The sequence below is a fragment of the Rhea pennata genome, chromosome 6, assembly GCF_028389875.1.
Source record: "Rhea pennata isolate bPtePen1 chromosome 6, bPtePen1.pri, whole genome shotgun sequence".
NCBI lineage: Eukaryota > Metazoa > Chordata > Aves > Rheiformes > Rheidae > Rhea > Rhea pennata.
The window spans coordinates 7,456,175-7,480,845 of record NC_084668.1 but is presented as its reverse complement, the minus strand read 5'-3'; the positions used below and the strand labels follow the sequence as shown (position 1 = coordinate 7,480,845).

The window sequence follows — 24,671 nt, the reverse complement described above, 5'->3', positions numbered from 1 at the left end:
ATCAGAAGAAAATGCTTTCGTTGTGGAATACATTACAGCTCTGTAGGAACAAAAGCAATTTAATTCATTCAGAGTGGCTAAACTGAATTACCAACTGTTTTGAAATTTGGATTCATTGGTATTAAGTATGATTATAAACTGTATTTATAATCCATTAGCTTTGTAAAGTACAATGGAGTACACTGTAACATTTTAAATAGAAATCGATAACTTTAGGAAAATTCCATGGTAAATAATTCAGCTGACTAGTGAGTAAAACTGCATAGTATGTTATTCTTTGAATCATGTGACTTCTAAACAAAACAAGTTCACATTTCCAGTATTTTATGTGATGACTTACAGTATTCCTAATTTTTTATATATATATATATATATATATATATATATATATATATAAAATGGAGAACCCCTGTCACAAAACACTTAAGTCTTGTTCAATGGTAGCTTCAAAAGATTTGCCCTTTTGTGAAATTCTACAGAACTATGCACTGACCTTTTTGTAGCATAACCAATATCTGACTTCCCTGACATTTGAAAATTGAGGTAGCAACAATAAGATCAACTGCCTAAACCATAGCTCCTATTAAAATGTTAAGGCCAAAGTTCTAAGTCAGGAATTGCAATACATCTGAAAATTAGACTAACTGATTTGCAGTGCTGAAATAAGGAACTGAATCCTTTTAGGCATCCAATCTTAAAAAAATATTTTAAATTTGAAAAACTAGCTGGCATAGTAAATAAAAGGAAATTTTAAATACACTGGTTCCTCCCAAAATGCAGAACATACCCTTAGGTTGGGAAGAAGAGAAGTGGTTTTATGTATCACTGTTAATTAAGGAGGAGGTTCAAGTAGATGATTCATTTGAGAGAAAGAATGTCTAAAAATTTTAACAGTACTCTTTCTGACTTACAAAAACACCCAATTTTCCAAAACATTCAACAGTGATGTGTTGTTCACAGCATTTACAGATGGAAAAAAAGATGAAATAGCTGGTGTACCTTGTTTGTTTTTCTTTCATTGGCAATAGATAGATAAAAACCTCACTCATTTGTTTTGTTAGTCATCCTACAGGCTGGATCAGGCAAGAAAAAGATATGACTTGCTCTCAAACTCACCACTCATTTATTTTCTGAGTATATCATATATCCCCCATGAGTGTATGCAATCTCCTATCCCTTCTCAAATAGTAACATAAGACAAAGAATGGACCTACTGCTTGTAAACAACTTTAAAAAAAAGTTAGAAGAAAAGAAGCAAATAAACTTCAGGCAGTTATGGTATCAGTTTCCAAAAATCCCTGACATCTATTAATAATTATCTTTTAAGGACACAAAACAAAAAACAAAGACATATTGCATCTCATTTACTTTGAGAGATTTATTGCAATCTATTTTTCACAATTTCATATGAAGGCTTTTTCAAGAATATTCTACTTTTCACCTGCTTCTCTAACTTGTACTCATTTAAATTAGCAATTTGCTGTTTTCCTCCTGCTTTTTTTGAATTGCAGTCATCCAGTTATTTTAGCTTAATCCAATTCTGCACTTAAGAATACTCAATCTTGCTGACATAAGTTAAAAATGAAGTTTTTTATTGTATAATTTATTAAAATACTTAGAAATGTGTTACAGTTGAAAGTGACACTAGAATAACTAACTCAAGAATGACATTTCCATAAAAATTGTGCACTTAATTCCTAATACAAAGAGTCCCGATCTGTTAAAATATTTTCTTTTAAATAAATTTCTAAGGAATAACAAAAAATTATTGTGGCACTTCAGTAAATTAGACTTTCTTGTTTTATTGCATATCACAATGCTCAGATCAATATAAGTTCATCAGTAGCAGGGGATATGAGAAACTTTCAAAAGCAGGTCATGTTAGGGTGTCAGTCGTTTAGGATCCCGTGGGAACATGGAGGTCTGACGAACATTGTGCAGACCCAGATACAGCATAGTTACTCTTTCCAGTCCTAAAACAAGTGAAAAAATATCAATATAGTTAGTTCTTAGTTCTAAACACTTAAGTCAAACACACTTTGTAACTACAGCCAACCTCACATATAGCAGCGTGACCAAAGACTGCTTGACTTCAGAGAGGAGCTGGAACCAAAAACTGAATTTTACATACAGTACATACAATCATCCATACTTCATTTGGAATATGTATCAATTGTCAAGGGTTTTAGAGGCTCAACCTTTTTTTAAATCACTTGGGACTTTCGAGAAAGAGATGGTGTTGAAAACTGAAGTGTGGGGCAAGGGTTCAGAAAACTGTATCTTGACTACAAGTTGGCAGTATAGATGAAACCACTCTGAAGAGGTGGTACCAAATGCTTCAGCGCAAAGGCATTAATTGCCATAAGCAACTATAGTAAAAAACCTACCTTTGGAGAAGCTTATCCTAAGCCCTTTGCCGTACAAAAATGTATATTGAGCAACATGTACCAGTGCAACTGGTATCTTCATGATAATAATAAATATTTCATTGGTTGCTGTGTTCTGCCTTCCTGAAACCTTAGAGGCTGTATGCATGCGCTGTTGAACATGGAAGGACTTCCTGATCCATGGGAGGTATATATGCAGGAAGTATATATGAAGCACAGATGCACACTACTTTTCACATGTGCCTTGCCTTCCTACGTTAGAGTTCCCATATGAAAAAGCTAGGAACCGGTGTTCATTTTCACAGGATCTTCTGGCCTTGGCTGTGCCATGGGGAGCATTTATGTTCCAGAACAGATTAGTCTCAGCTTCCTTCAGAACGAAATGATTTTGTATCTCTTGCAAATGCTGTGCGAGTCTCCTCTGCTCATGCATAGTGCCCAATCATTGAGGTTTACATCTTGCAAGTGTTTAAAAACAGCTGTCTAAATAGCATATTGCATTTATTAAAGGCATACTTAGGAAATTGTTCTGGAAACAAGCCAAGAATTTAATAAATATTCTTTACAAAAGTAAGACAAACCCAGAAAGACTGACTCAAAGAAACTGTGGATATTGCTCAGGGCCTACAAAGGATCCTTTTCCACATGCATGAAGAGATAACATTTTGCTAATGAAAACAGGAGGATATATAAACAGTAGGACAACCAAAATTTTTAGAATGTAAAATGCTCATATCCAAGAATGGAGGCCTCCAGATACAACAACTTCGTTAAAACATTTAACATCAGCCAAAGCTGATCTGTGACATTCAATCAGGCCACTGTGAATAAAAATGTTACTTGTTTCTCCTCATAGCAGGACATCTTCGTCAAATGCAGTAAGAGACCAGGAGCCTCCAATGTTAGGCTATGATAAATCCATGAATAATATGGTATTTTGTTTCTTCCTAAAGATTTCCTCATTGGTCAAATCTGAAGGTGACCCACCTATCTAACAAGTCAGCATCTTTTCTTGTGATCATCTGCTTTTGAAGCTTGTCTAACTGTGCCCTTAATATTTTGCATATTTATTTTACACAGATTCTCACATATTACCTTCTCTCCTTAAATAATCCAGCTCAAACAGCTCACACAGTTATCTAACAAGATTCCTGTTTTGAATTTGATATTGAATCCTGCTTGAGACCAAGCAGTTTAGGTTAAGTTCAGGCTAATACAAAGTAAATAAAATAGAGATACGTACCTATTCCACCACCTGCATGTGGAGGTGCACCAAAACGAAAAGAATCAATGTAAGCCTTTATTTTCTCCAAATCTAGAGAGGGAAAAGATATGTTTACTTCCATTAATTTCTCACCTGTTTAATGAACCCCAAGTCAAACATACAAGTGACTACAGGACTGAAAACACAACAAAATGTGCGTTTTGAGTGTACGAATGTGATGTACAAACTAACAGGGAGGTTCCACTCATCAAACAAATACAAATGACCCAACACTGTCTAGATATTATGACTAGAGCCATTTTATTTTATAATTCTGTTAATAACGTAATGGGGGAAGGCATTTCAGAACCAAGTAAGAGGTAGGTCCAACTACTAATTTATGCAAAACGGTGACTTCTTGAATACACTGCAGTGAGAAAGTGAAGATTCAGCAACTATTTTCCATCTTGCTACAATGAGAGCTACTTTGCTGCTACTTCCTATCTGCAACCTCACTTTGCCATCTGCTGAAACCATAATTTTAATCTACACGTTGCGCTTCTGATCACCACCTAATTTACTTTTACCCTTCTACTAGCAGCCAGCCTTGTCCCTGTTGAGTCCTTCTTTAATTTTGCCAATGGAGACTTTTTGAATAGTTCTTTTGCTTGTTGATTCCCTGTAGGAGACTTAGAAGGAACCACCAACCACACAGGACTCTGCTGGAGTACTCTGTAAGAGGTTTGTGAGAGTGCACAGAGGCACTGGCAGGATGAGACTTGCTTGTCTAACTGCATTCCATTGCAGGTACTTCCTGTGCTACGATCTCTCTAAAACCCTCAGAAATAACCTATTTTCATTAAGATGTTTTTGGGAAACTAACCAGTTTCTTAATATCATCACTCTAGATTAAAACGGTTAAACAGAAGGAGACAGATTAACATTATGTAATAGACAGTACTGTGATTTTAGCAGTACTGCCATGTATCAAATTTTGCCCATTAAATACTGCTTTTTCTAAAATAAACAAATCCTATCTTGATGTACAAACTTTTAAGTTTAACTTTATATTGTTTAACTTGTTACCAATGCCATGATGTTGGGCTCTTTCTGTCAGCAGCTGAGGATCATGAATTCTCTGAGCTCCAGACAAAATTTCTTCCCCTCTCATGAACATATCATAAGAGTTGGAGTTTTTCTGGAAAGACAAAGATGAATTTACTTCCCACCTGCAGTTGCTTTATTGAGATCCAAAGTTGTGCAATAAAAGTGCAATGTATTTGGGAACAGCCCTTAAATTACAGTAATTTGGCTCCTCTCACTAGAGTGGATTAGATTTTAAAAACTGAAGTTCATTCATACACCCTCTGAAAAATCATTACACTTGCATGCAGTTAATGCAGCAAAAGAAAGTATAGAAATATTTACTCTGGATTTAGTAATAAACAGGTGAATTCCTAGCAATATTAAAAAAAAAAAAAAAGGAAAAAAAGCAAAGAAAAAAAAGCACTTTCTGTTAAAGTGCCTGTTACACTGGAAGGATATATTTTTCAGAGACTGCAGCAGAAGCACCAATGCTCTGACCACAGAAATTTCTTCACAGAGCTACCCTAATTTTTAGTTTGATTTGTTTCTTTCTGGGACACTTTTACCACTAAAGAGTAACTGTAAACATTTTATGAGTCATGTAACTGATAAATTCTGTTATTAGAATTTCACTTATAACAGCAGATCATACAGAAGTACTTTTGTTTTTCTATTTTGTCAGGTTATCCTTACAACTTCAAAAAAACGAGGTAAGAACAAAGGATTTTACTTACAGGGTTTACTGGGTCTGGCATTGTATAGAAAGGCCTCACAGCAAGAGGGTATTTGTCAAGAATATAGAAGTCTGTGTCATACTGACAGAAAAGAAGATAATTTATAACAGTTAGTACAAGATAAATTGATGTAAAGAACAAATTACAAGAGGAAGGCCCAACCAGTTAATTGTATAAATCTTAAAAGAATGTTTTTTTCCCCAATAACTGTACAAATTTGACTGTATTATCTTCAGAAACAGTTATCATCAACAAAAATACTGGGTTTCTTCTATTGTGAACTTCTGGACATTAAACAGCAAAATGTCTTGCCATATATGTCTTGCTAGTCTATTTATTTGTCTTTATTACATTTTATGTCTTGCTAGTGTATTTATTTTTGCCAAAGTCTTGTCTTCTCCTAAAGGATTAATCTATGTTTTTAATTATCCTAAGAAACATTTTTGGAAAGAACTATCTGTTTGGTATATTTAATATAACAGGTGATAAAAATAAAACAAATATAAAACAGATTGAAAATGGTATGAAACAACTTATTAATAATAAAGAAAATACTGACAATAGATTAAGTAATAGCAAAATGTAATTGCAGTCAGAACAGTCAAGAAATGCTTAAACCAATCACAAACTGTCTTAACATATGCATGTTCTGAGATGCATCTTTTCAATCAGCACATAAAAAACTGTTTAATATGAAGCAGGCAATTATACCCAGTGATTCCATGAGTTCAGGCTTCACTTTCAATAACAGATTTATTTATTCTAAAATAATAGTTACCTTTTCCTTCACCAGGCGTCCCAGGAGCTTTTCATTAGGTGTGCTGAAAAAAAATTCTCACCATTAAAATTAAATGATTTAAACTTTTTGATTATATAGTTCATAAAGCTAAAAAATTTAGATGCCATTTGCTGCATCCCACTCTTTTACATTACTTGTTTCGGAGTGTTTTGGATTGTGCAGGCAGCAACATCAAAACTCAAGTATATTTGTTTCTATTCCTAAATACTTCGTAATTGGTCCTAGGAATTCCTTAAACTAACTGACACCTAAATATGTTCTTGCTCTTACTATACTTACTTTTAAGTCACTATATTTAGATCACTGGATAATCTGTGCATTAAATTTCCTATTGGCCTGTACCTCATGCAGCTATTTTTCTTATGCACAGTGAATAAGTGAGAAACATCATGAACAGTAACTGGAAGAATTATTTTGCTATATCAAACTCTGAAGATTGAAACTTCTTTGATGCATGGATCCTTTAATTGTAAAATAGCATATTATCATAATGATATTGGAGAGAAATATTTTAATTTAGTAAGTGCTTTTAAAAGCATTTATGTATCTGTTAATTAAACCCATCTTGCAGTCAGTCAATGCTAATGAGATCATGACTAGTTAACAATTTTCCTGAAAGGTGGAAGGAAGAAATGGGGAAGTGTTACTGAAAAGAAAAACTTTCAGACTGAAGAATCTTTTAATTTAATCCTATTCAAAAAAATGTGACAATTCATATGAAGGACTGTAATTACTAAGCAAACAAAAACTTCTTTTATGCTTAGAACATTCAAAGTTCCTCTCACTTCATGTTTAAAGTTGTTTTCTTTTGGATCTCAGAGCTTCTGTGCACAGTCTGCAGGGAAAAAAAAAGGCCTATTTTCATATCCATCCATTTATTTGTCAGGAGATCTGGATATTAGAACAGTTTTTTCATTTTGAGGCCTCTCAGTTGCATAGTACAAAACAGATACTTTACTCTCACAAGTCTGACATACTTCAGTACTGCCAAAATACCTCAGATCTTCTTCATCACCCATCTCAACACCAGCCTCCCGAAGCATGGCCACAGCTTCACAGTACTCCAGCCTCAGAGTTGGCTCCAAAAACTTAAATGGCTCACACGGGAACTGCTTGTTCACTGTCTGAATTTCACTTTGAAATCTATATACAAGAAAACAAAAATAATAGAAGCAAAATACGAAATGATAAAAGAAACACAACTCTTCTTGTATCTAATAATGGTTTTGCAATGCCAATACAATTTTGCCACAAGAGGTCCCTCTTGCAACATATGAAATTTTTCTAAAACAGCTTCTGGAAAAGTTCTATATATTTCTATGAAAATGCTTCATGCAAGTTAATGCAATCTATTTAAATGATACGCATTTTAGTATTTTACTACCTCTGTTTTATCCCTTTTGTAAGAGATCTAGCTCAGATTCTTCAGAATAAAGACATGTTTAAATCATCCTTTTGATTTTAGTATTTAGTTGGGCTCTCCTTTGATTTGTACAATTTCAAAATATAAAAGAAAAATTTTCATCTACTCAACTGCAAAGATTTGCATTTTTGTTGTCGAGATACTATAATTTGTAAGGAAATGAAAACCACTCCTTAAACTTCTGGGTTAGCTTTTTAATGAATTAAGACCACAAATAATGGAAAATAACCTTCAATGCTTTCATAGCATAGATGCAGGCTATTACAATATTTTGGATTCAGGAAAGCTTTCTTAAACAGTAAATAATAAGATTAATAGATCAAACAGTCTACCTCTGATGGCATGAAAGGAAGGATATTTTACAATAATGATATATCATTTCTGTTAGGAAGTTTATTCAACAGTGAACAGCAGGTTTTCTTAGTGCAATCTGGCATACTCTAGGAGGTGCAAATCAAGCTAAAAACAGAAAATTTGCTGGCCTGTAGCTTTACTGAACTCTAAAGGTTAGGCATAGAGAAACAGTTAAGCTCAAAGAGTGTTAGTTTTGAAGCGCTCACGTGAATCAGATTACTAATGATTATTTGTTAGGCTGACAGGGCAGGAAATGCCTGACCATTTCATACCACAGTATTACAGATCTCTTACAAATGAAGCTGTCTATGAAATGGAAGATGCTCTAGTTACCTTTCCTGCAGTCCCTTGAATATCTGCACCAAAGTATCTGCAATCTCATCTACCACTTCATGATAGTGATAATTAAAAGCCATTTCCATATCCAGACCAACAAACTCAGTCAGATGTCTGTGTGTATTGGAGTCCTCAGCTCTAAATACTGTAAAATTAAACACCAGAAATTCTATTTATCTGAAATCATATTTCCCATTTGGGAAAAAAAAAAAAAAAGATAATCAATCACATCATTTTATGGATCAGGTAGACAATGCTGCCTTTAGACATGATAACTCTCACCTAAAACCAAACAGAAAACAGACTGGTGCAAAGCATCATTTTAACAGTGACAGCATTATTGTAACTGTGATAGTCAAACGATGTAAGAGACAAGATTTGTAAAGAGGCAGTACCTTGCATTAGACTGACAGGAATAGAAAAAATAGACAAGCTTTCAGGCATGTAAGAACTTTCAGATTTGAAAAGCTGCCTTTTTCAGAGGAAAGGGTTTCTGCACGTGCGTATGTATGGTTTTTTTTTTGAAGTATATGAGTGTAAATAGACATGTCTTCCTACAAACCATGACTCATGATTTAGAAATTAACAGGGTAAGACATTTAAGATCTCCCGATCTTAAATCATTAAGATCCTTTTTTTTTTTTTTTTTTTTTTTTTGTAAGTTCTTATTGACTTGTTTTCCAGCATTTCCAGCTTAGATGTTTTTAAACTTGACTTGAGGTCTTGGAAAAAGATACTGTATTATTGCTTAATGAAGCAATGTCCTATTTCAGCATAGCTTTTGAGAAGGAGAGAGCATGAGATTGGAAATTGTTAAATTTGGATCAATTGTTAAATTTGGACAGCCCACTTAAACGTGTGTGTTTTCTAAATGAAGCTGTTTGGTAAATATACAAGAGCAAAGGACAAGTATATTTTAATATGCAATCTGAGGTACACAAAACCCAGATTTTTAACTACTATTATTTTTGCTATTATTATTATTATTATTGTTATTAGTGTTATTAATTGCTCACTAGCAGGCAAATAAATCATAATAGAAAACTTCAAGCTTCAGCAATCACAGTGTTGTTAGATGTTTTACTAACTTCATCATATTATGGATTTCCAATGCAACAATTCTTTCTGCTTATAAGAGTAGGCACTGGAGAAGAGTCGTCTACCTTTATTTCAGCATTTTAGTTTTGTTCCAGAAACTTGTGTGTCAACCTTACTCAACCTCATTAGATACGCCAACTAAAATTTGTGTTTGGTAAGTGAAACCATATAAAGTGAAACTACTCAAGCTTTCAGTGGACACGTTATCTTACTTATCCCACAACTGTTAGAAGACATCACTGCATTCGCGATTTGGGTAAACCAATGCTCTTACCTGGCCCAATGCAGAAAACCTTTTCAAAGTCAGCACATATACACATCTGCTTGTACAGCTGTGGAGACTGAGCCAGGTAGGCACTGCTTTTGAAGTAAGATACAGTAAAAACATTGGCTCCTCCTTCGCTGGCAGCTGAAACAGAAATGCTTACAATAGTTGTTAAGATAAAAATGAAAAAAATAATCAGAAATAGATTGATTCAAGTACTATTGAGCTTATGTTTAAAAATAAGAATGAGATTTTTCTTCAAAGCATACAATGGCATCCATTAGTATTAAGGGAATTTTTGCAGCCCAGGACTGTCAGACACTGTCTTGCAAATTCAGTTGGGGTAGTTTAAGATGTTACTATTCCCAGCTGTTCCCTTCACCTACAAAACCAGAGTGAACTGCAGAGGTCGAGATGCAAGACTAGATTTGGCAGAAGACATCTGCCAAAGGTCTAAATCCTTCTCTCAGTATGAGGCAATGAGCACAGAAAGTTACCTTAAGAAAAAAGGAGCCAAGAACGTATGCATTTGAATTCCTCATTGTAAACTGCTTAAACTATCAGCTGGGTCACTTTACCTTTACTTTTCCTAATATATGATATGAGTGCTACAGTTGCCTACCTTGCTAACAAAAACATGCCAGTGTAAAATAGTAGTTAGTAGTCCTTATAAATTCTTATGACAACACTAGGTAAAGTGTTAAATATTGTTACTACTATTAACTATTCCACTGAGATTAATGTTTCCCTTATTTCATTACTAAAACTCCCACTAAAATGGTTTAGGTGAATATTTACATAGTTATTTTTGAATACAGGTCAACAACTTCTATAATCTCAAATCTTAAAACAGGTAAGATACTGAACTTCACATTTAAGCATTTAAGTAAGGACTGTATCTATTTAACTTAATGTTTTGTAAACAAACAAACACACACACACACACACACTATCTCATTCAAACAATAGGATGCTTGCTTGCTTTCAATGCTACGCTACAGGAAGAGAAAAGCATACTTCCTGAAAGGTCCTATGTAAATAAACTACTTGGAAGTCTCCAGTATTTCGTGCTTTTCCTGCAGAAATAGCTGAAACAAAGATAGTGAATTATATACCTCAGCAGTACTCTCCATGTAGTAAGAACAGTTGCTTACATGGATTTTGTTAAAACACATCAGTTTTACTATCTCAGTGAAGAACAGTCTTCAACATATAAATGGGAAAGTATTAAACTCAATAGGCAAAATGTATGCCTATAATGAACACACACAATGAGAATAATACCAATGTTCTGCCCTACAGTAACATTTTCCATACTATATGTTTTAGTGACATCAAGAAAACCTCACAGCTCACAGTGGAAGAAAAACATCTACCTGTAAATCAAAGAATTTGACTTTTGAACAAAATACAGCAGATTAGCAACAGAACCAGAAGCTAAATCTACCTTTCCAAACTTTTATTTAGACCATGCTTTCAGAAAAATGATGCTAGCACCTTCCATTCAATCATACATTCATTGCTACAGAGGTGACAGCTAGTATTTTCTATAATAGCATCATCTTTTATATTATGATATGGTGGTTGTAACTTCTTCACGATGGAAGCTGCTTTTAACTTGAAATAGAACATTTTTTGTTTTAATACTGAGAACAGGATTTTAGACTGACAGTGTTTAACATTCAGAACACTGGTGTGAAGAATAACATACAATCTCACATCTTAATATGCTGCATGTTGCATCTTTGTTAAGCCAAATCAAAATTTGTATATACTGCAGAGTAAATAAATTAGGTATATATATTTATATTGTCATTGTTTGAGCATCTAAAGTCAGAAGGTGACCAACTTCATTACCTGCTAGAAGTCTGCTGTATTATATCTACATCAGAAATGCATTTTTTTTAAAAAAAAAGAAGTTCCCAAATTTTTTGCAGATAGCTACGTTGAGCAACTGTAAATGAAGCAAATCTGTAGCTGAATGAAATATACAGTACCTGAAATGATTTTGGGAGTCTGAATTTCCACAAATCCCTTGTGAATGAGAGTTTCTCGGAAAAGCTGACAAATACCAGACTGAAGATGGAAGACTGCCTGACTAGTTGAGGTCTAAAAGATGAAATAGTGAATCCTAAATTAGTTTAATTTTCCAGACTCTTCCAGATAGCTCGAAGGATGACTCTTCTCTTAGGAACATGTAATTTGTTATACTTGTCAAAATAGAGAAAAGTGCAAATTGATAATTATTTATTATACAAAAAATTATAGCAAAAGAAATAAAAGAAACACTTCATATGAATTTACAGAAATATTCAGTTACAAAGGAGACAGTATGGTCAATTCTGCAGTTAAAGAATGACTGATTAATGAGATGTGCTTCTGCAAATAAAGATATTATTGTAAGAAATTAAAAAAACCACTAAGCCTATTAAAAAAAGCTTTTACCACACTAAACTAGAACTGCTGCAGAAATCTATAATGCACGATAAAAGCAACGTTCTTAAGTTATATATGGTAGGAATGTTTTTTTTTATTTCCATTAAAAACTACTGAATATGATGTTTTCCACTTAAAACATTGCCACACGTAAACCATGTAAGACAAGATCACAAAAACAACCCCAAAAGAGATCTAAGCTTCCAGCAGCATTTAAGACAGGCTGTGTACACCCAATGTGAGCAGCAATTATTCCATCTTTCCTAAATTTACTCCAAAAGCTGCTTTCATTTTTTATGAAAATCAGAACTGATCATCATCTATTTGTTTATATACATGACACAGTCTAGCTATTTATCTGCTTAATTTTTGCACTAGATGTTCTTTTAACACTTAGGCTTTGGTGTGAAGAGAAAAAAAAAATCCTTAGCAAATGCTGCAAACACTGCAATACGTCAGCACCATATCTGAATCTGTATCTGATTTTGTACTTGCAGTGTTTGAGACTTGACAGTTAGCAACCTACCAGTGTATATAAAAACATCAACGAATTCTTGCAAACAACTGACAGAACGTTTCTTTACGACAATTTGCGTCACAGCGCTGTTTACTTCTCCTTTCTGAAAGGTACCCAACTTTTCAGTTGGGGTAAAGAACCTTGTGGGCTTTTTCACATGACTCCTACCAAACCACAAAACAAAAAACTCCAATCAAAACAAATTATATAACCACCAAATTTAGTCAGAACACTGAATATGTTTAAATAAAACTACATCCATCATCTCTGGAAGATACCACTCAACTGAAAACTCAGAAGAGAAAGCTATAATAATACTGCAGATTCATAATCTGCTAGTTTTAGCAGACTGATAAAATATCACAGCAGTGTAATTGGCTGAGAGTATAGTAATTGCTAGCGGATCTCACTGTCTGAGAGCATTAACCACAGCCGCTACTCCCACTACGTTCAAAATGAAGGAAATGAGGTTTTGAGCAACAGTCACAAAGTACCCTCATGTTTTCATCCTTTTTCCACTGATCTCAAGAATCAGACAGATGCTAAGACAAGAAACTTAGCCCAAGTCCTGTATGTAACTTTGCAGAGTGTTACATCAAAGCACTGGACATTTTAATTTATATATATGTATACATATACATACATATATATATGTATGTATGTATGTATGTATTTTTTTTTTGTGTGTGTGTGTGTGTGTGTGTGTGTGTGTGTGTGTGTGTATTTTTTAAACCATCTCCTACTTAAAATCTGAAGTACATCTTCCAGGAGATGACAACCCAAACTAGCCACATTTGGGTTTACCAATACAATTCTTGATAAATTAAACAGTTTCTCAAAATACTTGGAGTAAAAATGTCCAACATGAATAAGGGGGACATCATTTAAGGTGGGACAGTAACCATGCCTCTGCCTTTTTGATGAACCAACAGCAGTTTCATGCCACACTAAGACTAGTCCTAGCCTATACACTCCTATAAAGCAGAAAAGTGTTACTTTGCTAAACCCAGTCTGAAAAATTACTTGCTCTGAAGCCTAAAACTGTACACAGAAACACAGCCTCTCCATAACTAACACAGATCTCCATTAAAAATAATTTGCAATGCAGTAACTCCTTCCTTTTGTGAGGATTCAAACCAAAGAATCTTCCTACTGTCATCTATGATAAAAACTATGTTTAAAAATAGTATTTATGAAAGCAGCCAAAATCATGGACTGGATGCGGAGGCTTTCTTTCAATTACAGGCCAAGAAAAGAATAAGCAATAAGTTTCTGTACCTCAGATTAAACCTGACAAAGCATTTTTCTAGCCACCACAGGTAGCTGAGTTCTGGCACCCATTCATTGACAGATTGCCAACAGTAACAACTGTTGACAATTTGTGATACCACAATTTCCTCATAATTACTAAACAGGCCAAAAAGACATTTGAGGTAAGTTCCTGAAGAACTGTAACGAGCAATGGGCAGTGGAGTCAGATGACCTCAGAAGTTCTGTGCATCATTACAACTTTCCAAACAGTTTAAAGATGATACTATACGTACGTGATGAAAAGTTTTTCATATTTATTTATGTCCCTTGCATAAATATAGTAGTTAGGAGAAAAATATATTCAATCTAACTGAAGAAAACAATTCAAGCTGTCATTCTGTCTTTCACTGACCTGGTGGTGTGCACATTATCAATATGTGGTTACAACAGTAGGCTATGGTAGGTTACCATATCAGCTACCACACCTAGGTGCGGCAGAGCAAACTGAAGACAGAGACAACTGTTATAAGAAATTATCTTTTTACGTTTGCCTTTAAAAGGATTACACCTTGGCATTCTTTTACTGTAGTGTTGTGTTACTCAGTAAACTCTTACCCATAAATATTGGCAAACTATAGTATCTGAGACCATGTCAAAGATAGCAAATGCTCCTTCAACACTTAGGCAGAATCTGGAACAAACTCATACCACTTATGTTGTAAACACTGTTAATATTTTAACTTGGTCTGCAGAGCTGGTTTTACAAGAAAACTCCTTATCTTTAATAATCACATTTGTTAAAGCAGAAAAACATATAGCTAACAATGCCAAAATAAGAGTTTTGGTCATAACTTCACCCTAATTTCACCTACTATCTGTTTATTATTTAAATAGTACAAAGGAAAACAATAGAACAGAATTTGTTTCAACACTATAATTAAGATTACATTAACAATCACATTTTATTCAGCATGATCTGTGGTGTTAGAAGAATCATTGCCATGTAATTGCCAGAAACAGACAAATGTGTTTTCATAGTATCGAGGGCAGTTAACACCTTATCCAATCACATCTCAAAGAGGTGCGACTGAAGCACAGACGACTGAAGCACAGACGTGCAAAGTTGCAAACTTTCCATTTTACTCCCATGTCAGCTGTAGAATTTGTTCTACTGTCACCTCAGTTTTGTGGGTTTTTTCTCCCCTCTCTGCTGTAACTCCCTGTCCTCCACCATGTAGAATCACTAACTATATAAAGTAGGTTAACTAAAAAGGAGGAAGTAATATAATTTCTACTATATAGAATTTTTGATGGGAAATATTATTTGCCTTAAGAAACAATTTAACCAACCCTAAAAAAATTAAAATCAACTGTTTTATTCAAATATCGGTATTGAAAATACGAACATTAGTTTTGTTGTCTAAATGACTGGGACTACATTAGGTCTTCTCTTCTAAATTACTCTATACAATAAATGGTACATCTGCTTGTTCATTAGTGCTTGAAGTCAGTCAGAAAAAGTATAACATTTGCAATGAGGAAATCAAATTCAACACAATGAAATCAAGCTTGAAGTAACCGAGTATTTTGAAAGAAAATGCATTAAGATCAATGCATAGTTGGATTGTCACATAACATGGTTTGACATCCATTAACTAATAAAGGTACAGTTTAATGTTTATGCGTTATTCTGAGCGGACTGAGCAAGATAATCTTGTCGCTAAAAGGACTCAACAAGCTCTACATGAGCAAGCACAATGACAGCATCAGGACTGCTAAATGCATAAAACTCCTGTCAAATTTGGACAGACAGTGTTAAGATAAAAATCCTTCTGGACATCAAAAAGCCAGAGTAAGGACATCAGAGTCAGGACCATCATTAAAACTTGATCAACCTGCACGATTTTCTTTTTTAGGATGAAAACACACCAAGAAACAGAAATCTGTTATACTTGTTTGCTGTCTTTTCTTTTTTTTCTCTATGACAAATCTTCATGAAATATCGTCCTTTAACAGTTTCTGTAATTTTTACAGATACGAAAAACCATGTATCACTGATTATTTCACTCTCTCACAGGAGAAAGGCAGATGTTTGGAAATACAAGCAGTACTCCAATTTGCCTGATTTGCTCCAATAGAGGAATATTAGGTCAAATATATCTAGAAAAAAGTGTTTTGACTCTTACTAAACTCGTGAAAAATAAGATACTTATGTCAATAATGGTTTCCTCACGGTTATCTGTGGCCAGGTGAAGGCACAAGGAGACCCTTGTTGGATGGAGCTATGCTGTTTTTGGAAACCTGATCATTTTTATTCATTCAAGAACTGAGTTTCACAACTCTGCTTTATCACAATTTGGCTCCAACCAACGAACTCACAGATCAATCAATAAAGTACTAACCTACTTTTAAGATTGCGTTTAAATGGTCAAACATAATTCTAGTCTCATGGTAAGGATTTTTTTTTAGTCTGAGTCTAGATAAGTATATGCATTTAGTTCTTCAGATTTTTATCCAAAAATCAGCGTGTCTATTTCTGGTATTCAGTGACCCCACTCCTTCCTTAAAAAACAGAGCACTGAGGAAACCAGAACTAGATGGTACATACATTTGTGGTTTGACTTACTCCAACACTTGTGAGAACACATCTTCACAGCATCTCTGTTAGAACTATTTGGTTAACATTTATTTCACTGCTGCCAATGATTTGGTTTTACCAGAAGGAACAGTATGGGGGAGTAAGCAGCTAACGATGATTTCAGGTAGCCCTGTGAGCTTTTAATACATTATATCTTCTCATCCTGATTAGCATTTTCCTACTTAAATAATGAATTTGAAACATGAGGGCCTCTCTGAAGTCCCGTTTGTCCTGAAGGTCCAATTTATGCAACCAAATCACTGAAAAAATCAATTAGTAACTTTACTATTTATCTATTTATCCCCGCTCCTGTCATTCCACTGCACACAATGTTTAGAATTTGCACATATATACAAATACACATATTCTTACTGAGATTTTCCCTTTTCCCATAAAATATATTTTATGGGAGCTTTTTCAGCTCTCCCAAAAAAAAAAAAAAAAAAAAAAAAACACAAGGTCAGAGTAACACATAACTATTTAGCATCCTTTTTGCACAAGCAAAGGCTCCTGCAGAATGAAGAAAGCAAAGTTATGACTAGTTGCTTTGGTTCTGAAACAAGGAATGAAATGGGCAACAGAAGAGCCACACAGAAATTTGAAGCAGTCTGAAACAGAATCCTTTCCCGTACATAGGACAAGGACAGCAAGATAGTCTTTTCCATAGTCAGTGAAAAGTTGTGGCCAGGTTAGATCCTGCCATGAGTGGATTCAGAGGATGAGAGAGAAGACACTGAAATTTGACATTTCGCCCTTGCATCAATATAGTAAAGAGTTAAACTGTCTTTCTGAATTTTATTATACTTTAAATAGTGCTCACGAAATATTTGTCTGATGGTTCACCATAGCTGTTGGAACGAGAAAAATAGCTTCTGTAACAGGCAGAATTAAAGTTCAGGCCTCAAAACAAACAAACTAGTACTGAGATTGGCATCATTACTTGGTACAATTTCACTTGTAAGACACACATTACTGTGCCTCAATTGTACATTAAATTCAAAATTCCATCTAAAGATTTCAAAACTGAGCTCTTACTACACCACTACATTTGAGAGGAAATCTTGTTGCTTAGTCTGGAAGCTGCCCATGTTCAGTCACCTTTGGATTTTGCTAATAATAAAAATAAAATAAATTAAAAAAAATGCACATAGCCACATGACAAAACCTAAATATGCACCTTTAAACTACTAATACAAATGCTTTGATGAATTTCAAAATGGGTTTCTAATTTTTTTTCTGTTTGTACGTGTATATGTAGATGAAGCTGTGTTTTCACAATGCTACTCTCATAAATTGAGAGCGATGATGTTCATTTTTCCTCTGGCCAAGAATACAGCTTCCATTAAATCCACTTCTATTGCTTTATGGATTAGATATCTGAGCAATAAATACACATAAGCGTGCAACACAGAACATTCCTTACCCTCAGATCAATGACTCTGTTGTCCAGTCTTGTATCTTGGTTTACAGTAGCTCTTCCATCCTAAAAAATTGTGCAAAAATACAGCATTCATATATACAACTAAAAAAACAATAAAGATGCTCTTTAGTTGAAATAAAGTATTATTTCCAAATTCAGAGAATTTCTAGAACAGACTGAAGAAAATTGTCAATTTGAAGCAAATTGTCAATATGAGCAAAGCTTAAGATACGTAACTTTTCCCAGTAGTCACAGCTATGAGGATCAGAAGAGCTGACATACACAGAAGTATGTTTCAGAGTCTGCAAATTACCTGGTTCTGACTTTCTACTGCAGTTCAGCAAGCATAAAGAAGTTTTTAACAAATATAAGTCTACCAACAAGCCAAAATCACTACATTAAGGAAGTTGCCAGTATTTCATGTTTTTGCTCAATTACAAATACAATGGAAGGGATTTAAGGATGCAAAGTTTTCACCTCCTCTCCTTCTACTTCTGGCCGAACAGCATCATCCAGCTGTAAGGGCAGTCGGGGTTCAGCCAAACTGATCACATAAATCTGAAAGTGAGACAGGAACAGAAATAGCATGACACTCAGCTGAAAAGGTGGTGTGATTTACAAAAGGATATTTCTGGCAAAGACTCGAAACAGTTTTGCATATGCTGTTAGCTGGAAGACTGTGATTTTATTCAAATAGTCTGTGGTTGCGTTCTCATGATAATGCTGGAAGTGCTTAGTTCTGATTTTCCTTTTGAAGGATTAAAAAAAATGTTTTTGTATTTTTTTTTTCTGGGAAGCAGAGTATAATATAAGCATATATATAAGCAAGCATATCAAGAACACATTGCCTGAGGGACAAGCCTATCGTCATGAATACCAGATCTGAAACTACTGGATTGCAGAGTTTTGGATTTTGATTCCAGCTGTATCATCTCAGTCTTTCTGTTGTTACTGTACAATTATACTTATCCTGTGATTATATCTGAAAGTACCATTTCAAACTGAAAATTTACGAGATAGCTAAAATACGTCAAAGAAAGACAACTTGCATTTTAGTCTAATAATATGTGCAATCAATTTGGTGTCCTTTCAGAAAAATCAAGGATATGTTATACCTACACATATATTAAAAATATATTTCTTTGAAATCTGCAGACTTTCCCCAACATTGTTAGCTAAAATGTACCTTACTAGTACAGCTTCAATGGCTATATCTGACCATTGTGCTCTGCTATCTAAACGACTGTTTCACCTTTATTGTAGGCACCCAGTTTGTGAAGTGGTTGAAAAACCTTTAGAAGCAAAGGAGATTACCTAAAGGTTTAAATATACATTCTATTTAAACAAATTATGAAGTTGCACTTCCTCCAGCCTTACAGTACAAGCTATGGGGATTTTAGTTTTCAAGAGCTTCCACAATGTTAAGCCAGTGCTTTGTTTTTATTGAGTGTGACGTATTCCATTCCATTGTACTAAGGGGAAGATTGAAGCTTTGTGATAAAGAAACTTCTGACTTACACGTAAGTAAAAGAGATTTCTGATGACAGTATCTGCTGCAGTTAAGAATCAGAACTGGAATTACAAGCATTGCTAGCCAAATTATTCTAGTGAGATACTTTATTTACTTGCTGTTATATTCCAAAAGCCAGATAGGAATAGGAAATTTTTTTTTTAAAAAAAAGCAAAAACAAAAAACCAAACCAAATCTCTTAAACAGGATAGTTTCATGCTTACGTTTGACATATTGAAATTGGTAATTTAAAGCAGTTTACTTTTCTGGTATGGGACTGTTTACTGAGAAAATATTTGACAAAGTTTATATAGGTAGACAGAATAGACAGAAAATCTCTCAAACAATTAACCCAGTGATTCATTTGCTCAAAAAATTACCCTTTGAACATGCAGCTCAACATCTTGCTGAGTACAGCCTCCAATTTTCTGATATGCTTTCCTCACAACGCCTTCTACGTCCACAATGCTCTCTTTGTTGATGCTGTCAATAAAGATAGTCAGCTTACTAAATTTCATTGCACACTGCACCAGACTGAGTATCTAGCACTAGGAGGTACAAGTACTGTATGGACTGCTGGAACAATAAAACAGAGTTAAGGATTTAGGTTGTTATTTATTATATATAATGACTGAATTAATACAGGACTTTGCTAAAATATTCCCAGCTGCAATAAATTGAAACTGGGGTGGATGACATGAAAGGGAAAGAATGATTATTAAGCTTAATGTCTGCTCATTCATTGCATGTGTATACATGAATTGACAAGTTGCATACTTCTTTTGCTAGGCCACATACACTCATGTATGTGTCGGCTGATGCAGTTATCTGAAAGATGTGCCTTAAGCAGCAGAACAACAAATTGAAAGGAAATCCTAGAGCTGGAAGGGAGTATCAAATCTGAGCTTGTTTAAACTGCATGACTTGTTACTGAAAGATGCAAGATGCTCTAAGTCATTTCTCTAAGACACAGGACATCTTAACTGCTCTCCACTAACAGTCACTGATAGTATATTAAAACACTACAGTACCTTGAATGCCTTCCAACAATATTATATAAAGCGTGTGTATTATAAACCAACAATAAAGCATGATTGTAAGCAAACAATAACAAGACTGGTAGGTGAGAAAATAATTTGTAAGAATGTTTTTTGCTTAGGTATTTGAAGTACCGAACTTTAAAGCAGTAATTTCATACAGACAATTTCATCCCCACTGAAAATATATTTGCATTTTGTGATTTCAATATCAGTACCGTATCTTTGTCACCTTGCAAAAGGAAAATTATCAAAAAAGTTTTTTTCCTCTTTATAAAAAAAATAACTATTACAATTAACTTTATTTTGCACTTCTCGGGCATTCTTTAAAAGGTCTGAAAGAACTTTTGTCTATCACTTGACCACAAAACCTGTTAGGAAAGTAGCAGGCCCACAATTTAACTGCAGAAAGAAAGAGATGAGCAAAGATATAGACGGACAAGCTGGCCGCTACTGATCTTAGTATAGCAATTCGTGCCTTCAGGTTTACAAAGTGGCCTTCTTCATATGGGACAGCCCCTCCACCCTAAACCAATAAAACCCAAACTCTTTCCACAGACCTCAGTTAAAGGGCAGTGAGATAAATATTTCAATGTATAGGACTGAGGGGCAGTAACGCCCAGCGAGGGGAAGACAGGACAGAGTGCAAACAGAGTACAAGCTGCTGCTGCTGTAACTATTGGCCTGATCAGCTACACCTGCATTAGTTCACCTAGTGGTGCTCACTTTAAGCCAGGATAAGAGCTGGGAACTAAATCTAGACATTCGAGCCCCATGGTCTTCTTGCACAGGTACAGTAAAACTACAGGAAAAATTTATTGAGAAGCTCCTCTTCAGAAACACCTATGTTTGGATTTAGACATCTCTAATATTTTTAAAGTCAGATTTCCCTGGCTAAATAATGACATTTATCTTTTTATTTGATGGGGAAATGTACACTCGTCTCTGAGAAAGCGTGTCTGGTGTGATACAGAAGCTGAGACACAAACCAGTAAATGTTGCAGAGCATGACTACTTGCTTGTTCTGCTTTTCTCTTCTTGAAGCATCCACACCAGACTTAAGAGAAGCTAGATGAACCTGCAGTCTAACCTGGCACAAACTGTTTTACATTATAAAGTTGAGTTCAAATTTAAGTTATCTAATAGAATTTTTGAATAAAAATGACCAATCTTAAGAAAAAGATCGGATGATGTAAAGTAGCACTGGGAACTTCCAGTGTTAGAATTCTCAAAATTTAACCGTAAGTGAATTACAAGTAATTAAAGAAGTCAAGTTTAAACATTCTAGTTGATTATACCATTTCTTTAATGGTCTATCATTTTCAGGTGATAGAACTCACAGGTACATGCTCAAAGTATTATACAGATCACAGAACTTTATATGCTTAACTAGCTTAACCATTTGGTAATTCCAGATAGTGTATACAATATCTGGTATGTTTTTCTGGTAATGTTACCAGCCAAAACACTCCAAAACTACAATTTAAAAGAGTTACTATTGCTCAAATCAGTATAATGAACAAATGACTAAATTTACAGGAAGCACAGAGGATGAGAGTAGACTTTAAATCCAAGTTCATTTACTAAATGAACCTACTTTCGTCCCAACTATTTAAGCAGAGACTATAAATCAAAGATGAGTAGAAATGACAAAAACAGCAAATTCTCTGTACCCCCCAAAAAAAAAAAAAAAAGAATAATAATTAAATGTAAATGAGTTGTACGGTGTTTTCTTTTGCTGGTGGATGACAGATTGACCATGAGCCAGCAATGGGCCCTTGTGGCCAAGAAGGCCAATGGTCTCCTGGGGTGCATTGGGAAGAGTGTTGCCAGCAGGTGGAGGGAGGTGATCCTGCCCCTCTACTCAGCCCTGTGAGGCCTCATGTGGAGTCCTGTGCCCAGTTCTGGGCTCCCCAGGACGAGAGAGACATGGAGCTACTGGAGAGAGTCCAGCGTAGGGCTATGAAGATGATCAGAGGGCTGGAGCATCTGCCCTATGAGGAACGGCTGCGAGAGCTGGGCCTCTTCAGCCTGGGGAAGGGAAGACTGAGGGGGGATCTTATCAGTGTGTACAAGTACCTGAAGGGAGGGTGTCAAGGGGACGGGGCCAAACTCTTTTCAGTTGTCCCGTGTGACAGGACAAGAGGCAGTAGGCAGAAACTGAAGCGCAGGAAGTTCCGTCTGACCGTGAGGGGAATTTCTTCCCTGTGGGAGCGACAGAGCCCTGGACCAGGTTGCGCAGAGAGGTTGTGGAGTCTCCTTCTCTGGAGATCTTCAAGGCCCACCTGGATGCAACCCTGTCTAACATGCTCTAGGTGACTGTGCTGAGCAGGGAGGTTGGACTAGCTGATCTCCAGAGGTCCCTTCCAACCTTACTGATTCTGTGATTCTATGATTCTTAACCAGATTATCGATTCCAATGCTGATAACTGGTATCAATGAAGTCATTACAGAACTATGATATGAATACAAACAGTTCAAGATATCCAAAATGGTATCAGTTTAAAAATACAGGGAAAAATTAACTTTTACATCATTGAGACTGTAGTATCACTTTGCACACTTACAAACTCCTAATTTACGATCTGCTTAGATTTTTCTCTCTCTCTAATCTCAAATTACAATTAAAACAGTTAATTCCTTGGTCTGGAAAACACCTTAAAATCTGTAACATCTCTTAGTTATTACATCTTCCATAACTTTACAATGTATTCCAACATAGTACCTACATACGTAGATGTCTATATCTAAGCAGGTATATAACTGCCTGGACAAAAGCATATGTTTAAAATTTTTCATAATCTATTTTAAACTTTAATTTGATAATTAGAAAACATGCTCTTGTTCATTCAGACTAGTTATTTAATCTGGTATGCAAGTAAAAACCTGTATTCTGAGCTCTGGTTGAATTGTGCTCAGTAAAATTTTGTATTGGAAAAGTCTAAGGTGATTAAAATCACATTCATGACATAGCTCATCAAATGTAAACTACAGTAATCTAAAAGGGGCCACTTTGATCTCAACAGTGATTCAAGGAATTTAACTGAAATGATGATTTCAATTCAAATTAGAACAAGAAACAAGATGCTTCAATTAAACCCTGGTAACTATATCAAAGTGCTCCCCACAGTTGCAGAAAAGCAGGCCAAAGCTATCACCATTTCCACGAAAGGCAACACTATTTCCATCTGTAACTAATATTACAAAGGACTAGAAGCTAAATTAGAATGCATTAAGAGAAGGCACATTACACCTTTATATTATTTAATCCTTAAAAGAAGCTATCCTAGTAACAGATTCATAAAGCCCAACCATTAAAAAAAATCTTTTGTATAGCAAACAGCTCCATTATATGGTAACATTCTTCTAAAAAAAAGATCAAGACTATAATTACTAAAATGTCCACTAGATGCCTTATGTCCTTCTTAATTATCTGTATGTCTGTTAGCCAAGACTTTCTCCTTTAACCACAGGATTGCATTATTGCAGTCTGTATGACAACATCTTTCATCAGCAGCTTCATGTTGCAAGCTGAACCCTAAGTGGGCCTAAAGTGAATCACAATCAATATTTCCTTGATCAAAAGTCTGTATGACAACATCTTTCATCAGCAGCTTCATGTTGCAAGCTGAACCCTAAGTGGGCCTAAAGTGAATCACAATCAATATTTCCTTGATCAAAAGTCTGAAGAACTGAAAAAAAATCTAGATTATTTACTTTAAATCAAAATGTTTTAACTAATAAAAGCATCCAGGCTCATTCAAACAATATTTTCTTTCTCATTTTTTCTTCAAGACTGTTTTCTGTAGGCAGACTGCATAAATTGGAATGTTAATACCTTATAAAAATATTAAATTGCCATAAAGCCTAAGCAACAAAAGATATCTGAAGGGAGGGTGTCAAGGGGATGGGGCCAAACTCTTTTCAGTTGTCCCATGTGACAGGACAAGAGGCGATGGGCAGAAATTGAAGCACAGGAAGTTCCGTCTGACCGTGAGGGGAATTTCTTCCCTGTGGGAGTGACGGAGCCCTGGACCAGGTTGCGCAGAGAGGTTGTGGAGTTTCCTTCTCTGGAGATCTTCAAGGCCCGCCTGGATGCAACCCTGTCTAACATGCTCTAGGTGACTGTGCTGAGCAGGGAGGTTGGACTAGCTGATCTCCAGAGGTCCCTTCCAA

General features: G+C 35.1%; 1 protein-coding gene across 1 annotated transcript in view; it reads right to left on the bottom strand.

Moving 5' to 3' along the window:
• Positions 1–1,360: 1,360 nt before the first annotated feature.
• DARS1 (aspartyl-tRNA synthetase 1) overlaps positions 1,361–24,671 on the bottom strand; it is a 39,201-nt gene continuing 15,890 nt past the window's right edge. The window contains exons 5-16 of the mRNA XM_062579272.1: positions 19,839–19,941; positions 18,426–18,506; positions 17,952–18,011; positions 11,684–11,795; positions 9,696–9,830; positions 8,321–8,468; positions 7,207–7,353; positions 6,190–6,232; positions 5,412–5,492; positions 4,678–4,789; positions 3,631–3,702; positions 1,361–1,973 (exon numbers count right to left, since the gene is read on the bottom strand). Coding sequence (XP_062435256.1) covers positions 1,882–1,973; positions 3,631–3,702; positions 4,678–4,789; positions 5,412–5,492; positions 6,190–6,232; positions 7,207–7,353; positions 8,321–8,468; positions 9,696–9,830; positions 11,684–11,795; positions 17,952–18,011; positions 18,426–18,506; positions 19,839–19,941 — 1,186 coding nt within the window. The 3' untranslated portion in view covers positions 1,361–1,881. The remainder of the gene's footprint in view (positions 1,974–3,630; positions 3,703–4,677; positions 4,790–5,411; positions 5,493–6,189; positions 6,233–7,206; positions 7,354–8,320; positions 8,469–9,695; positions 9,831–11,683; positions 11,796–17,951; positions 18,012–18,425; positions 18,507–19,838; positions 19,942–24,671) is intronic.